This window comes from Macaca nemestrina, chromosome 20 (assembly GCF_043159975.1).
Source record: "Macaca nemestrina isolate mMacNem1 chromosome 20, mMacNem.hap1, whole genome shotgun sequence".
Taxonomy (NCBI): domain Eukaryota; kingdom Metazoa; phylum Chordata; class Mammalia; order Primates; family Cercopithecidae; genus Macaca; species Macaca nemestrina.
This window is the reverse complement of record NC_092144.1, coordinates 65,852,310-65,868,335: the sequence shown is the minus strand read 5'-3', so window position 1 is coordinate 65,868,335 and position 16,026 is coordinate 65,852,310. Positions and strand designations below refer to the sequence as shown.

General features: G+C 56.7%; 1 protein-coding gene across 1 annotated transcript; it reads right to left on the bottom strand.

Moving 5' to 3' along the window:
* Positions 1-430: 430 nt before the first annotated feature.
* On the bottom strand, positions 431-14,272 carry LOC105488155 (zinc finger protein 865). Its single transcript, XM_011751997.3, has 2 exons — positions 14,126-14,272; positions 431-6,021 (listed from the first exon to the last, which is right to left on the bottom strand). Exon 2 carries the CDS (start codon positions 5,993-5,995, stop codon positions 2,819-2,821), a length of 3,177 nt encoding a protein of 1,058 aa, XP_011750299.2. The 5' UTR covers positions 5,996-6,021; positions 14,126-14,272; the 3' UTR covers positions 431-2,818.
* Positions 14,273-16,026: the final 1,754 nt, after the last annotated feature.

Sequence of the window (16,026 nt, the reverse complement as noted above, 5' to 3'; positions counted from 1 at the left end):
CATCAGAAGAGGGTAACGGCCGCTCAGCTCCGGAACACAGATTGGGTTGCCACATCTTCCAGTTTCTTTCAGAAGTTCCATTAGTTCACGTTGTGTAAAATCTTTTGATTTCCCAATGTTGGCAGTCAAGTCAAACTTTTTAAAAAATGCACAGACTAAACAAAAATGTGTTGGTAGTCATATTTGGCCTTGCAGCTGCCAGTTTCCAGCGTCTACCCTATAAAATCTCCCAAGCCCCACAATTTGGAATTCAAGACCCTTCAGGATTTAGCCCCCAGGAACCCAACCTCCAGCCATACTAACCTGTCTTAAATTCTCTAGAATAGCAGGGTTTAGTTCAACACACTAAACTCTGCCTGGAAATCTTTGCCACTTCTTTTTTTTTTTTTTTTTTCCATTTTTATTTATTTTATTTTATTTATTTTTTTGAGACGAAGTCTCGCTCTGTCGCCCAGGCTGGAGTGCAATGGCGTGATCTCGGCTCACTGCAAGCTCCACCTCCCGGGTTCACGCTGTTCTCCTGCCTCAGCCTCCCATGTAGCTGGGACTACAGGCGCCCACCACGCCCGGCTAATTTTTTGTATTTTTAGTAGACAGGATTTCACTGTGTTAGACAGGATGGTCTCAATCTTCTGACCTCGTGATCCACCCACCTCGACCTCCCAAAGTGCTGGGATTACAGGCATGAGCCACCGCGCCCGGCCTCTTTGCCACTTCTTTACCTGGCAAACTTCAGTTGGTTTATGTCATCATTCAGGGATCACCTTCTCCCTAAGAAGCTTTTCTAGCCTCATTTCCACTCTGACAAGGTGACTCCTCTGTGCTCCCTCAACCCCTAGTGATACTTCCATGTCCCTTACATTGTGAGGCTCCATTTCCACATTACTGCTGAACCCTGAACCTTGGGGGCGCTGGCAGAATGTCTGTCTCATGCTGGGTCTTCAGCATTAGAACATGGAGCCCCACAGGGTAGCTGCCCTCCCATGGGTCACACAGGACTCACCCAGGCAGTGCCCTTGTACTTAGTTTCATCTTCAAGTTTCTTTATTTCTTTTTTTTTTTTTTTTTTTTTTGAGATGGAGTCTAGCTCTTGTTGCCCAGACAGGAGTGCAGTGGCGTGATCTCAGCTCACTGCAACCTCCGCCTCCTGGGTTCAAGTGATTCTCCTGCCTCAGTCTCCCAAGTAGCTGGGATTACAGGTGCATGCCACCATGCTCGGCTAATTTTTGTACTTTTTGTAGAGATGTTTCGCCATGTTGGCCAGACTGGTCTCGAACTCCTGACCTCAGGTGATCTGCTCGCCTTGGACTCCCAAAGTGCTGGGATTACAGGCGTGAGCCACTGTGCTTGGCCTTGTCTTCAGGTTTCTGTACTGAAGTACCCTGGGACTGAAGTCCTATTTATTTATTTATTTATTTATTGAGATGGAGTCTCACTCTGTCACCCAGGCTGGCGTTCAGTGGCTCGATCTCAACTCACTGCAACCTCTGCCTCCTGAGTTCAAGTGATTCTCCTGCCTCAGCCTGCTGAGTAACTGGGATTACAGGCGCATGCCATCACACCTAGCTAAGTTTTGTATTTTTAGTAGAGATGGGGTTTCACCACTTTGGCTAGGCTGGTCTCAAACTCCTGACTTCAAGGGATCTGCCCTCCTCGGCCTCCCAAAGTGCTGGGATTACAGGCGTGAACCACCACGCCCGGCCTGGAGTCCAAATTCTGTGGATTTTCCATTATGTCCCTGGAGCACCTTTGTTCTTCAGGACCCCAGGCCCTTCTTCTAACAAATAAGATAACTAAACACACATTGCCAGGCATACGTCTCACTGTTTCCAGCACCAACGTGAGCTGTGAATGGGCTTTTGAATCTCCCAACCATTATCCTGGAGGGTAAGTGCTAAGAGGGAGATGTATCATGACCATTAGTCTGCACACAGTAGTGAAGCAGCTGCAGCGGGATGGGAGTTCTCTTTCATGTTACTTGAGGCTGAGGGGCATGTCCAGTTCATCTGTTTCCCCAGTACCCACCTCAGGGCTTGGCAGGCAGGAGGCCCCCGGAAGTGGTGGCAGAGTGAACGAAGGCTGAAAGCATCAGGAAGGGGAAGAGTCCGGGCATGTTAAGTCAGTTCCTGAGAGCAGACACTTACCTGTCTTGTCCATCTCCATTTGCCCAGCTCAGACTAAAGCTGGGAATACAGCAAATCCTCAGTAAGTCCCTGTCGAATGAGAGTGAATGAGAAACAGAGGCGCCCAGAATCAAAATTGCAGAGGAAACAAGTTTTAACTTTGTGCTTTGCCACCATGTGTGTAATCCCCACTCTCCCTGGGTGGGATGCAAGGATGGACTCCAGCGGCCCTCATGGTAAGATTTATTATTCTCCGCTCTGTACAAGCCGCGTCTGCCACCCCGCCCCCCACCCCCCCACCCCAAAGAGCACCCAGCACCCCCTTGTGCCCTCCCAACTCTGCTCATACTCCATTGTCCAGCCAGATTCCAAAGGAGGGGGAGGGGCGGTTCAGACCCATCTCCGCCAAAACTTACTGGGGGCAGAGTGCTGCTGGGACGGGGGCTGATGAGGGTCACAAACGAGGGTTGGACGGAGGATGGGTTCAGTGTCTGATGGGATGAGGGGAGGGCAGAGAGGACGAGGATGGGAGTGATTCAGTCTTGAGCCTGTCGGGCGTGCGCCCTGAAGGTCGCCAGTCCGTCCGAAGTTCTGAAGGATGGGGCAACAGCGAGGAGGGGGGAGAGTCTGATCAGTCCCGGGAGGTGGGAGTCCAGAAGGGGGCTTCTGATGGGAGTGGGATGGGAACCCCTCGGTCAGGCATCCTTTCCGGCCAAGGTGCCCGCCCCTGCTCCAGGCCCCCCGAGGTTCTCGGCCTTGTGCGCTAGGCGGTGTTTCTTGAGGCCGTAGGTGTTGGCGAAGCCCTCGCCGCAGGAGGAGCAGCGGAAGGGCCGGCCGCCCTGGTGGGCAGCCAGGTGCTTACGGAAGTAGCCGGGATCCTTGAAGGCCTTGAGGCAGGCGGGGCAGCGGAGCTCGGGCCGCGGCGGCTCGTGGGCGCGCTGGTGGCGCAGCACGGAGCTCAGGTAGAAGAAGCCCTTGCCGCAGTGCTCACAGCGGTAGGCGCGCTCGCCCAGGTGCAGCCGCTGGTGCTCCAGCAGGTTGGAGCGGTAGCGGAAGGTCTTGCCACAGGCGCTGCAGCGCTGGGGCCGGGCCACAGCGTGCAGCCGCCGGTGCTCTGCCAGGCTGGACGACTGCGCGAAGCGCTTGGCGCACACGCCGCACTTGAAGGCCCGCTCGCCAGTGTGGACCACGCGGTGCTGCCGCAGGTACCAGGAGCGCAGGAAGCCTCGGCCGCACACGCCACATCGGTACGGCCGCTGTTCCGTGTGGCAGCGCTGGTGGCGCATCAGCAGGGCCGCCTCCCAGAAGCGCTTCCCGCACACCGGGCAGCGGAAACCCCGCTTCTGCCGATGGCTGCGGCGGTGCAGGAGCAAGTCGTAGGCGCCCGCGAAGCTCTGGCCGCAGAGGCCGCAGCCCAGGGTCCGCCGCACCAGGTGCACGTACTTGTGAGTCACTAGGCCCAGGAAGTGCTTGAAACTCTGGCCGCACGTGGCACAGCTGAAGCGTTCAGGGCCGGAACTGGCACCCCCGCCGGCCCCTGCCAGCGCCGCCCCGCCTGCGTCCTCACCCCCAGACACCCCTGCCAGTGCCGCCACGGCCGCTCCCACCTCCCCCGCCAGCCCGTTGTCCAGCACGCTGGCCGCATCCGTGCCGCTGGAGCCGTCCGGGGGCTGCGGGCCGCCAGGCGTGCTCGGGAGCAGGCGCTCGGGGGCGGCCTGGTGGACCAGCTTGTGCCACATGAGGTTCTCAATGAAGCCGAAGGTCTTGCCGCAGGCGTCGCAGCCGTAGGGCTTCTCTGCCATGTGGACCTCCTTGTGGCTCATGACGTGAAAGAGATCTGGGAAGTGCTCGCCGCAGTCCGAGCAGGCGTAGCTCAGCCCATCGGCAGGCCCTGCAGACGTGCCTGAGGCCCCGGGCCCACAGGCTCCGGATGCGCCCTGGGTGGAGGGGAGGCCGGCGGCCCCGGCCAGGGCACAGGGCAGCTGGAGCCGGTGCACCTGGCGGTGGCGTGTGAGGCTCTGCGGGTAGCCGAAGACCTTGCCGCAGAGCTCGCACTTGTAGGGCCGCTCGCGCGTGTGCACCACGTGGTGCTTGCTCAAGTGGAAGGATTCGCGGAAGCGCTTCCCGCACACGGGGCACTGGTGGGGCTTCTCGCCCGTGTGGATGCGCTCGTGGCGCTTCAGGGTCTCGCGGCGCCCGAAGCCGCGCCCGCAGATGCCGCAGCAGAACGTCTTTCCCGGGACGCTGGCGCCCGAGCCTCCCGCCCCGCTGGTCCCTGCGCCGCCGAGCAGCAGCGGGTGGGCGCCCAGGAGCGGGACTGGCACGGCGCCGTACACCACCGCCGCCGCGGCCGCCGCCGCCTTCTCGCTGTCGGTGGCGGGAGGGTCGGGGGGCAGGAGGTACGGGCCCGGGGGGAAGGTAGGCGGGGGCTGCGGGGCCGAGGCTGCCCCGTCCTTGGGCGCCTCCGCAGCGGCGGCGGGCGGGGCGTGGGCGGCCTTGTGGCGGAGCAGGCTCTGCGGCGCTGAGTAGGACTTGCCGCACAGGTCGCAGGGGTACACGGGCCGAGGCCCCCCGGCGCCCGCCCCTGCGTGGGCCGCCTGGTGCTTGAGGAGGTAGGAGGCGTCGCGGAAGGCCTTCCCGCAGATGCCGCAGGGCAGGCGCAGGAGGTCGGCCGAGTGCGTCTTCACGTGGCGCTTCAGGCTCTCCCTGCGGTTGAAGCTCTTGCTGCACACGGAGCAGGAGAAGGGCTTCTCGCCCGTGTGGATGATCTGGTGCTGGTGGAGGTGACTGGGCTTCTTGAAAACCTTCCAGCAGAGCGGGCAGGCGAACGGGCCGTCGCCGCCCCCGGTGGCGGGAGGGGGCACCCCGACACCAGCAGGCGCGGTGCTCCCGTCGGCGGAGGGGGCGGGCGCCGCGGGCGTGGCCGGAGGGCCCGAGGACACCGTGGAGGGGGCGGTGGCGGTGGCAGCGCTGGCGGCGGGTGCTGGGAGGCCCAGCGGCGGGAGCTGGGGGCCGGGCTGGGGCGGGCCCCCCGCGGCCGGCGGCACGTCCTTGTGGCAGCGGCGGTGGCGGATGAGGCTGGACACGTGGTTGTAGGTGCGGCCGCAGACGCCGCATTCGTAGGGCCTCTCCCCCGAGTGCACCAGCATGTGCTGCACCAGGTGCGAGGACTGCTTGAAGGACTTCTGGCACACGCCGCAGGGGAAGCGCCGCTCCATCAGGTACTTCAGCCTCCGGAAGTAGCCCTTGTCGTCCTTGGTGGGGTCGCAGGCCGCCGCCGCGGGGGGTCCTGGCGGGGTCTGCGAGGGGGCAGGAAGCGGCCCCGGGGCCCCCGCGGGAGCGCCCAGCCCAGGCGTCACCCCCGGCCCGGACGCGGGCCCTCCTCGCTTCAGGTTCCCAAACAAGTGCTGGTGTCCCGAGAGGTCCACGATGCCCCACTGCGGAGTGGGGAAAGCAGCGTCAAAGAGGGGAGGCGGGGGCGCCCCGAAGGCGGGCGGCAGGGGCGGATCGGGCTTCTTGGCTTGGGAAGACGAAGAGGACGAAGACGACGACGACGAGGAGGACGAAGAGGAGGAGGAGGAGGACGAGGACGAGGAGGGCACCTCCGCCTTGGGCTTGAAGGTGGACTGGGGCGGGTAGTCATACTGCGGGGGAGGGGGCTGCGGCGGGGGCTGCGGCGGGGGGCCGGGGGCGCAGGGCAGGGCTGCCACCGCCTTGGCGTGTTCCCCATACAGTTCCATGGGCTCGAAGCGCTGGTGGTTGAGGAATTCCAGGAAGTCGAAGGGGTAGCTCTGGAAGTGTACCCCGTCCTCGCCCCCGATGCCGCTGCTCCCGCCACCCCCGGCGCCGCTGCCCGCTGGGTTCGCCTCCATCTCCGGCGGGTGGGAGACGGGAGACCCTGTGAAGAGGAGGACCGGGCTGAGGACACGGCCGCGGTGCTGGGTCTCCCCGCATGTGAATGGAGCTGTGCGCCCACTCATCCATCCTTGTGCGGATCACCCCCTCGCCTTCCAGGTTTAGGCTTCCAGTCCCGCTGCCTGTCCACCCCAAAGGGCAGCCCTTCCTCTTGGCTCCCTGGCCCCAGGACTCTCCTACTCAACTTCACCTTCCCTCTCTGTGTTCTCAACTCCCACTCTCCTCCCCATCTCTCTTTACCCTAATTCCTTCTATCTCTTCCCATCTTTTCTGGGGTCCTGACACAGCTTTGTGGAGGAGACCCTCTCCACACCACCTGCAGGTTTGTACAAACGGGGTCTTGCTCTGTTGCCCAGGCTGGTCTCAAACTCCTGGACTCAAGTGATCCTCCAGCCTCCACCTCCCAAAGTGCTGGGTGATTACAGATGTGAGCCAGCTTGCTGGTCTGGCCCCTCTCTACTTTCTCTCCTTTTCAGACTCCAATTGTGCAAGCACCCTGGGGGCCTCTGGACTCAGTTTTCTTTTCAAACCCTCTCAGGCCCTCTGCTGTCTCCCCATACTCCTGCACCCTACCGCACCCCCAGCCCTCCGTCCTCATCCCTTCAGGTTTCATCCTAAAATGAGCATACTGATAAAGGGAATCACAATTTCTATCAGCGTAATTAGGAGGGAAGACTCTGGGGCCAGAATCAAATGTAAGCCCTGCCACTTTCTAGCTGTGTGGCCATGGGCAAGTGACTGAACCTCTCTGTGCCTCCATTTCCTCATCTACACCTGGGGACGACAAAGCACTTGCCTACCTCACAGGGCTGTGTGGATTCCACACGCTCATATGTATAAGGCTCTTAGTGGGGGCAGTTCCTGGAACTCTGTAAGCACTCAGTACATAGAAGGTATGGACTGGGCGCAGTGGCTCACACCTGTCATCCCAGCACTTTGGGAGGCTGAGGCAGGAGAACTGCTTGAGCCCAGGAGGTGGAGGCTACAGTGAGCTCTGATCACATCACTGTACTCCAGCCTGGGTGACAGCAAAACCCTGGCTCTAAAAATTAAAAAAATAGGAGATATGATACTGTTATCACTGTTACTAATAGTAGTAGAAGCAGGGAAGTCAGGACAAGCCTAGAGAACTGAAAAAGCAGTCAGTATGGGGGTGTGCACTCTTTTAATATTAATAGACGGTAGAAAGGAGAATGTGCTTGCTCGGGAGAAACAAATTCCAGCAAGGGGGCTGGCATATAGTCAGAAGGTGGTCTGATACAATCAAAACACAGACCCTGGGCTTGGAAAGACCTGGGTTCAAATCCCATCTCCACTGGGATCCACACTTTCTCCATGTTTAAAATGGGGGGGACCCCTACACTGCAGGGAGATTCAAGGGGGTTGGAACAGAACGTAACAAAACACACACATCAGCAGAATGCGTTCAATCCCCTGAGCTATTTGTACCATCCATGACGTCACACACCTGGGCTAAGCCTAGCAACAGAAGCAGGGAGCTTGAGTTCCATCCTTGCCCTTAGTGGGGCTTCTCCTGACCCCTCCACCCCAGTATCATTCTCTGGCACCTCCTTTACACGACTTTTCATTCCAGATGGCAGGTATCCATGTGTTACCCCACACCACACCAGACCCTCAGCTCCCATAACTGATCTCCGAGTTCCTAGTCTACTTGCTGGCCTGGGGAAGCACCTCCACCAAGTGGGCGGAGGGTCAGTGGGTGAAGGGCCCGTGAGGTCTGACCCGCTTTCTGTCCATCATCCCTACCCAGTGGGGGCCTGGCTCTAAGCCCAGCCCACTGTGGGGGTCAAGGGGTTTCCTACCAAGGCTTGGACCCTTTCTCCTCTATCCATCGGGCTGCTCTCTCCTCCCACAGGTGAGGGATGAGTGTCTCTTCCACCCCCACCCCAAACACCATCCTGGAGTGAGATATTTTTAGTCTCCAGCTCTGGGTGTCCTTGTCCTTGGACAAGACTCAACATCCCATGCCCTTCACACCCCCTCTGTTTAATCTGATCTCCGGAAAGAGGACAGGCGTGGCTGGGGTGGTAACTGGAAGGCTGTAGGCGGAACCTAAGTTGGGGAGACAGCTCTGGAGCGGGGCTGACTGGCCAGGAAGGCAAACACAGGCCATAAGGATTCAGGGAGTAGGGGGTGATTTAGGGCGCTATGGGGAGGAAGGGTAAGAGTGTTTGGGGGAAGAAGGCCCTGCCTAGCTTGCCTCCACTAGAGCGCACGTTAATCATAGCTGTCACTGATTGGACATCTCCTAGAGGCCAGCCACGGTTCTAAGCACGTTACACGTATTAATTCACTGACTTCCCACAAATCTAAGAAATAGGGGCAGCTGTTACCGCCACTGGATAAATTAGAAAACTAAGGCACAGACGGGCAAAGTGAGTTGCCAGCCGTCCGTCACGGAGTAAGAGTCTGGATCAATCGGCTGAACCCCATTCCCACCCCCACCGCAGTGTTTCACTGGGGGCCATTCCCCGAGTGAAGGAAGGTGAGGGAAGAACTATCGGGATGAGAGTTTTATTTACCGGTGTCTTCTGGGTTATGAGCGGTGTCTATACAAGGGGCCTGGTAGGAGAGGGTGGTGGTTACTTTCTACCTACAATGTTCTTCCCCAGATTTCAACAAGGCCTCTGGAGCCTCGTTGGGTCTCTACTCAGCACTTCCCACCCCATCACTCTCTACGCCTCATCCAGCTGCAGGTTTTTCATTATAGTTATTGCCACCAACTCGTTATTCCTTTTCTGTGTGTTCACTATTTGGCCCCTCTCTGGGAAAGCAAGGACTTGGCCTGTCTTGCTCGCCCCTGTGACCCCAGCACTTAGCGTAGCACCTGGCACAGGGTGGGTGCTTGACAAATATTTGCTGATATGTGAAAATGAAACACGACCTTCCAGAATTGCCAACGGGTCCGCAAAGAAATCATACATTAGAAAATGCTGGCTGGGCGCGATGGCCCACAGCTGTAATCCTGGCACTTTGGGAGGCCGAGGTGGGTGGATCACCTGAGGTCAGGAGTTCAAGACCAGCCTGGCCAACATGGCGAAACCCCGTCTCTACTAAAAATACAAAAATTAGCCAGGTTTGGTGGTGGGCACCTGTAATCCCAGCTATTTGGGAGGCTGAGGCAGGAGAATCGTTTCAACTTGGGAGGTGGAGGTTGCAGTGAGCCAAGATTGTGCCACTGCACTCCAGCCTGGGCAACAAGAACGAAACTCCATCTCAAACAAACTGCTTAGCAATTAATGAAAATGAAAACAACATACCAAAGCTGAGGAGGTGCAGCCAAAGTCGTGCTCAGAGGGAAATGTATAGCCGTGAATGTCTATCTTGATATTTGTGGAATGAACGAAGGGATGAGACTAAGCTGACCAAACTCCCAGAGGGAACAGAGGGGTCATTTAGCAGAAATGGAGCTACATGATCCCAGGGATTCCTGGGAGAAGCGATTCTGGGGACAGTGATGTTATGAGGAGGGCACTGAGGGCAGGGTGTGGAGATGCTGAAGGGGATACATCAGTGGTGGACAGAATAGATCAGGCTCATGATGATCTCCACTAGGAAACCAGAGACATTTCCTCTTTCACACGACTCAAGCCTAAACTGGCATCTTTTTAAGGAGGGATGTCATAGGAGGGTTTTATGTGGAGGGAAGCATGATGGGGAGGGACCCACCCCCGGCCCACCACCACCGCCACCGCCACCAAGGGACAGGAGTATTAACCAAGGGCAAGTGTATTAACGGTTCACATTTATTGTCTGACCAGTTTGATTTGTCATTGCCTGGATGTGGCATAGTCCTGTACCATTACTGGGCCCATCTTATAAGTGGGGAAACTGAGGAGCAGCGTGGGGAAGGCATTCCTCCAAGGTCATGTGGCCAATAAAGAGGAAAGCAGGTAACTGATTCCAGGTCTTTCTGATGCCAGACTGTGGGCCATTCTGCTGCAACAACGCTGCCTCGTGATGAAATTCGGGTTTGTTAATGAGAGTAACGTAAAGTAACATATAACACTGGATGTGCATTTTCTACCAGCCCAACACGCTTCTAACTCTGATGTGTGTGGACTCAACGAATCCTCCCAGTAACCCTAGAAGATGGTTACAATCATTGACTCTGAAATACAAAGGAAGAGACTGAGGGCCAGAGAGGTGAATTAAACTTCCAAAGTCAGGCCAGGCACGGTGGCTCACGCCTGTAATGCCAGCACTTTGGGAGGCCGAGGTGGGTGGATCAACTGAAGTCAGGAGTTCGAGACCAGCCTGGCCAATATATAGTGAAACCCGGTCGCGACTAAAAATACAAAAATTAGCTGGGCGTGGTGGTGCACACCTGTAGTCCCAGCTACTTGGGAAGCTGAGGCAGGATAATTGCTTGAACCCAGGAGGCAGAGGTTGCAGTGAGCTCACGCTACTGCACTCCAGCCTGGGCGACAGAGTGAGACTCTGTTTCTTAAAAAGAAATAAACCAACTTCCAAAGTCACATTGTTAATTAGTGGCAGGGCCAGGGATTGAAGAAAGGCAGCAAGGCTCCAGAGTCCCATGACATGCTGTCTTTCAATATTTCTCCCTCCAGAATGAAGGAGGACTCCCCCTCCCACTTTATACTGGAAATATGCATTGCTCCACCCATCTCCCTGCTACCGGATCCCAAGTCACTTGACTTGACCCAAGGGCAGGACAAGTCACCAACATTTGTTGACCTCTAACAAGCATTGTGCTTAGGTGCCTTATGTGGCTTGTTTCATTCGAACCTCACAACAAACTGGTGTTACTATTATTCCCATTTTACTGACAGGAGGACTATAACCAAACCATGTCCATCCTCTGTCCCAAACCAAACAGTAACCCCATCTCATTCAAAAGCCACGGTCCTGGCGGGGCGCGGTGGCTCACGCCTGTAATCCCAGTACTTTGGGAGGCCGAGGCTGGCGGATCACCTGAGGTTGGGAGTTCGAGACCAACCTGACCAACATGGAGAAACCCCGTCTCTACTAAAAATACAACATGAGCCAGGCGTGGTGGTGCATGCCCGTAATCCCAGCTACTTGGGAGGCTGAGGCAGGAGAATCGCTTGAACCCAGGAGGCAGAGGTCGCAGTGAGCTAAGATCACACCATTGCACTCCAGCCTGGGCAACAAGAGCGAAACTCCTTTTCAAAATAAATAAATAAATAAATAAATAAATAAATAAATAAAGCCGCAGTCCTTACAATGACCTCCACAGTCTCCTGGCTGCTCTTCCAATGTGCCCACTCCATTCCTGCCGCAGGGCCTTTGCACTGGCTGTTGCTGCTGCCTGTAATACTCTGACTCTCAGGCAACCACCTGGCTTACCCCTTCACCTCCTCCCCATCTTTGCTCAATTGTCTTCTCAATGAGCCTCTCAGTAACCAGTGACCTGTCACTCAGGCCCACATCCTGATCTCCCCAACCCTGCTTCATTTCTCTGCTTACTGCTCAGCATCATTTATAACCTCACATAGTCTACTTCTTTGCCTTGATTTTGCTGGTCTCCCCATGCAGAGGATCGGCTTCCTGAAGGCAAGGATTTTTATTTATTTATTTTGAGAGAGTCTCGCTCAGTCGCCCAGGCTGGAGTGCAGTGGCACGATCCTGGCTCACTGCAAGCTCTGCCTCCCGGGTTCACACCATTCTCCTGCCTCAGCCTCCCGAGTAGCTGGGACTACAGGTGCCCGCCGCTATGCCCGGCTAATTTTTTTTTGTATTTTTAGTAGAGACGAGGTTTCACCATGTTGGCCAGGATGGTCCCGATCTCCTGACCTCGTGATCCGCCCGTCTCAGCCTCCCAAAGTGCTGGGATTACAGGTGTGAGCCACCACGCCCGGCCGGATTTTTATCTCTTGCTCACTGTTCCATCCCCGGGACCTACAACAGTTCCTGGTTGATGCATTTTCGTTTGAAGAAGTGAATGAATGAGGCTAGGAAAGGAGGGAGTGGTTTGCTCAAAGCTGCGAACCCTAGTAGAATCCAGGGCTCATCCTCCTAATCACTTCACTCCTGGGGTTGGGGTGCTGATAAGAGCAGCCCCCCAGTGGGCCACAGTTGTCCAGGAGAAGGGGAATTTTTACCCTTGTATAACTTTGGTGTGTGGCTTTTGGGAGGGACAAGATGACAAGAATAGGAATATCCTGGGGGAGGCCATTCTGAACCACAGCCCCCCCAGCTCTATCTCTTTATCCCATGATATTTTACTTTGAACACGCATATATACTCTTGGTGTTTTTTGTTTTTTTTTTTTTCACTGCAGCCTGGAACTCCTGGGCTCAAGCAGTCCTCCCACCTCAGCCTCCTGAATAGCTGGGACTACAGGTGCACACCACCCACCCCCAGCTTTTTTTTTTTTTTCCTGTAAAGACAGGGTCTCACTATGTTGCTGGGGTTGGTCTTGAACTCCTGGCCTCCAGCGATCCTCCCACTTTGGCCTTCCCAACTGCTGGGATTACAGGCATGAGCCACTTCGCCTGGCCTGTATTTTGTTTCTTAATCATCTGCCCCCTCAACTAGCATATCCACTCCATGAGGACAGGGATTCTTGTCTGTTTTGTTCTCTGTTGTACCCCCAGCGTAAAGTAGGTACTCATTAAACAGTTGTTCAACAAGTGTTTACCAATGAACGTATGAATGAATGAAGAACATTCTGGGCTCGGTAGACGTGCCAAGGGCTAGATAATTTATCCCAGTGCCCTCACCTCCAAAGCCTTTTGAGACCAAACCTTCCTTCCTCTTGTTCTTCCCGTCAAATCTTCCGCTCCACCCTCACCGGCCTCCCCTGCTGTTCCTCCGCTCACCAGGCTCACCGCCACTTCAGGGTCTTTGCACTTGCTTTTCTTGCTGCCTGCTCACCCAGATCTTTGCATGGCTAAGCTGCCTCTTGTAATTCAGGTTTCCCCTCTAAAGTAGTTCATCAGGCTCTCAGAGAACCCACAAAACCCCGTGTATCTTTGTTGACTTGTTTCTGATCAACAAGACTGTGAGACCCTGGACAGTGAGAAGACTGTGTGCATCGCTCCCCTTCATGGCTGTATACACCCTTCAGCTAGAATAGTGAACATGGGTTCAATGCAGAATGAATGCCTATGAGAAAAGAAGTTACGCCCCGGTGAAGTCCACGGTCTTCCCTAGGGAGTCCAGGACGATGGCATGAGAGCTGGGTGAGATGCCGCAGGTCAGGGCAACAGTTGTTCATGCCATAGGAAGAGGATGAGGAACATTCTGGGAGGAAAGGCTTCACTGCCTCACTGCCGGACACTGTTCTGTGGCAGAAGTAATGAAGACGGGGGCTGACCACGACGAGGGTGGAGGGAGAGGAGGTACAGGAGTACTTCATGGGAGCCTGGAGCTAAGCAGGCAGATATTTCTGCCTGAAGCGGGAGAGGATGTGAGTGTGAAAGAATTCTAGAGGGAGCTGTCCCGCTGCGAGGGGGGTGGTTTTGAAAGGGGTATTCTTAAGGGGAATCACTGGAGGATTTGCAGAAAGGAAAAAGGCATTCTTGGTGCTGACCAGAATAGAAAGTATTTTCACACCCACGAAGGGGCGCTCTGCTGGGGAGGGAGGCGATCAGGGCCACTGGGGGCCGTCGCTGTGTATAGACAGAGATAACGGGGGGCAGTTCTGCTGCAAAGCTCTAAGGCGACACTCTGGGGAGAATTATATAGAGGATAATAAGAGGGTTCACGGGCAGCTGCCCTACATGGGGAGGGGCGATGCTGATGGCATCTGGAGGCTGACCTGGAGGAAGCAATGACGGGGGGCGCTATGTGGAGGGGATCCTACGAGGAGGTATCAGTTGGGGGCCCTGGCAGGCGTTTAGGGCATCGCCACGAATGAAAGCGCTTTGGCAGTCATCCTAGCTGGAGGCGTTCATCGGGGAGCTATCTGCAGGGGTCTTACGGGGAAGCAGTGATTGGGAGTCCCCTGGCAAGGGCCCGGCGGGAGCTGAACTGACTTGCTAGGGTTTGGGGGACGTTCTGGGGACCAGAGCGGGCCAGGGCGGGGCCCCCCGCCCCCGCTGCACCCGGGCCCCCGGGCCACGCACCCCGTCACTCACCGGCGCCGGGGTCTCCGCCGGGAGGAGGCCGAGGAGGCGGAGGAGGCGCCGCCGCTCCGGGGAGACCCGAGGGCCCGACCGGAAGTGCCGCCCCCTCCCCCCTCCCCGGCAGCCCCGCGCCGCCCGCCTGCCCGCCCGCCCGGAAGCGGAAGTCGCGCCCGTTCCCGAGGCGCCGGCGTGGAGGGTCGGAAAGAGAAGGCGGTGGCGGGGACCAGGATGGGGGAAATGCGCTTGCGCACTGACTCGGGGATGAGAGCGGTGAAAACCTGGGCCGCTTCCGATGGGCGAGCAGAGCCAGGTGCGCCTGCGCTCTGAGTGCCCGCTTCTTCTCCGGGAACCCCCCGACACGCTCTGGGCGTCCGGTTAAGCCACACCTCCGGCTCAGGTCTCACACTGAAGCCCCGCCCCCTGGCTCTGAACCACTCCCATCTCACAGCGTAATTATAAGCCCCCCCACCGCCTCAAAATCTGTCTTCTGCCCCTCGCCCTCATGCAGTTTCTCCTGTTCTTCCCCCTCTCCGAGCTCCTGCTCTCTGGAACTTCACCTCTGCCCAAGCCACGCCCCTTCCATCCAAGTCCCGCCCCTTGCATGTAAGCCCCGCCCCTTCGCCCCATAGCATTTAAGCTGCCCCTCGTGACTTTTGAGTGCCTCCCACCTCTAAAGCATTCGTTTAAATCAGTGGTTGTCAAGCATAGTTGGGAGGCCAGCAGCATCCGGCTGCCTGCTGAGACCATGCAGAATAGAAGCCCTGGGGTTGGGGGTCTAGGGATCCGTGTTTTGAAATATACTCTAGCTGATTCTGCTGCATGCTGGTCAAGAGCCATGGCTTTACCACACTTGACACTGCCCCGTTCATATAATCTCTGTAATTAATCCCCGCTCCCAACTCAGCCCCATCCCAAGAAGCCAAACCCCAGGCCCATTCAGCCCCTCCTGCTAAGCTTCCCCTCTCCCAGGAGCTTCCCTTAGTTACGCCTCTCTTAGGTACTTCCTTCTCTCCCCACCGTCTCTATAGCAGTCGTGCGCCCCCGTCAGCACCTTCTCCTAAGTCCCACCTCTAATACCCTGTTACCTCAAAGTTTCTGCTTTAAGCCCCGGCCCCGGGCCCTGAACCATGCCCACCTCAGAGCTGAATTATTATAAGCTCCGCCCCTCACCTTAAAATCCGTTCTCTTGGCCTGGCGTGGTGGCTCACGCCTGTAATCCCAGCACTTTGGGAGGCCAAGGCAGGCAGATTGCTTGAGCACAGGAGTTCAAGACCAGCCTGGGCAATATGGCAAAACCGCGTCTCTACAAAAAAAAAAAAAATACAAAAATTAGGCCCGATGCGGTGGCTCACGCCTGTAGTCCCAGCACTTTGGGAGGCCGAGGCGGGTGGATCACGAGGTCAGGAGTTCAAGACCAGCCTGGCCAAGATGGTGAAACCCCGTCTCCACTAAAAGTACAAAAATTAGCCAGGCGTGATGGCGGGCGCCTGTAATTCCAGCTACTCGGGAGGCTGAGGGAGAGAATTGCTTGAACCCGGGAGGCAGAGGTTGCAGTGAGCCAGATCGCACCACTGCACTCCAGCCTGGGCGACAGCAAGACTCCGTCTCAAAAAACAAACAAACAAACAAACAAAAAAAGCTAAATATGCTGGCGCGCGCCTGTAGTCTCAGCTACTCCGTAGGCCGAAGTGGGAGGGTCGCTTGAGCCTGGCAGGTCGAGTCTGCAGTGAGCGGTGATCGGGCCACTGCACTCCAGCCTGGGTGACAGAGCGAGACCCTGTTTCAAGAAAAAAAAACATAATCCGTCCTCTTCGCCCCACTCTCACGCAGTTCCTCTTGTTCTTCCCCAGCTCCAAGCCCCTACTCTCTAGAAGATCAACTCTATCCATTCTCTTTAAACCGCTCTCACTTTA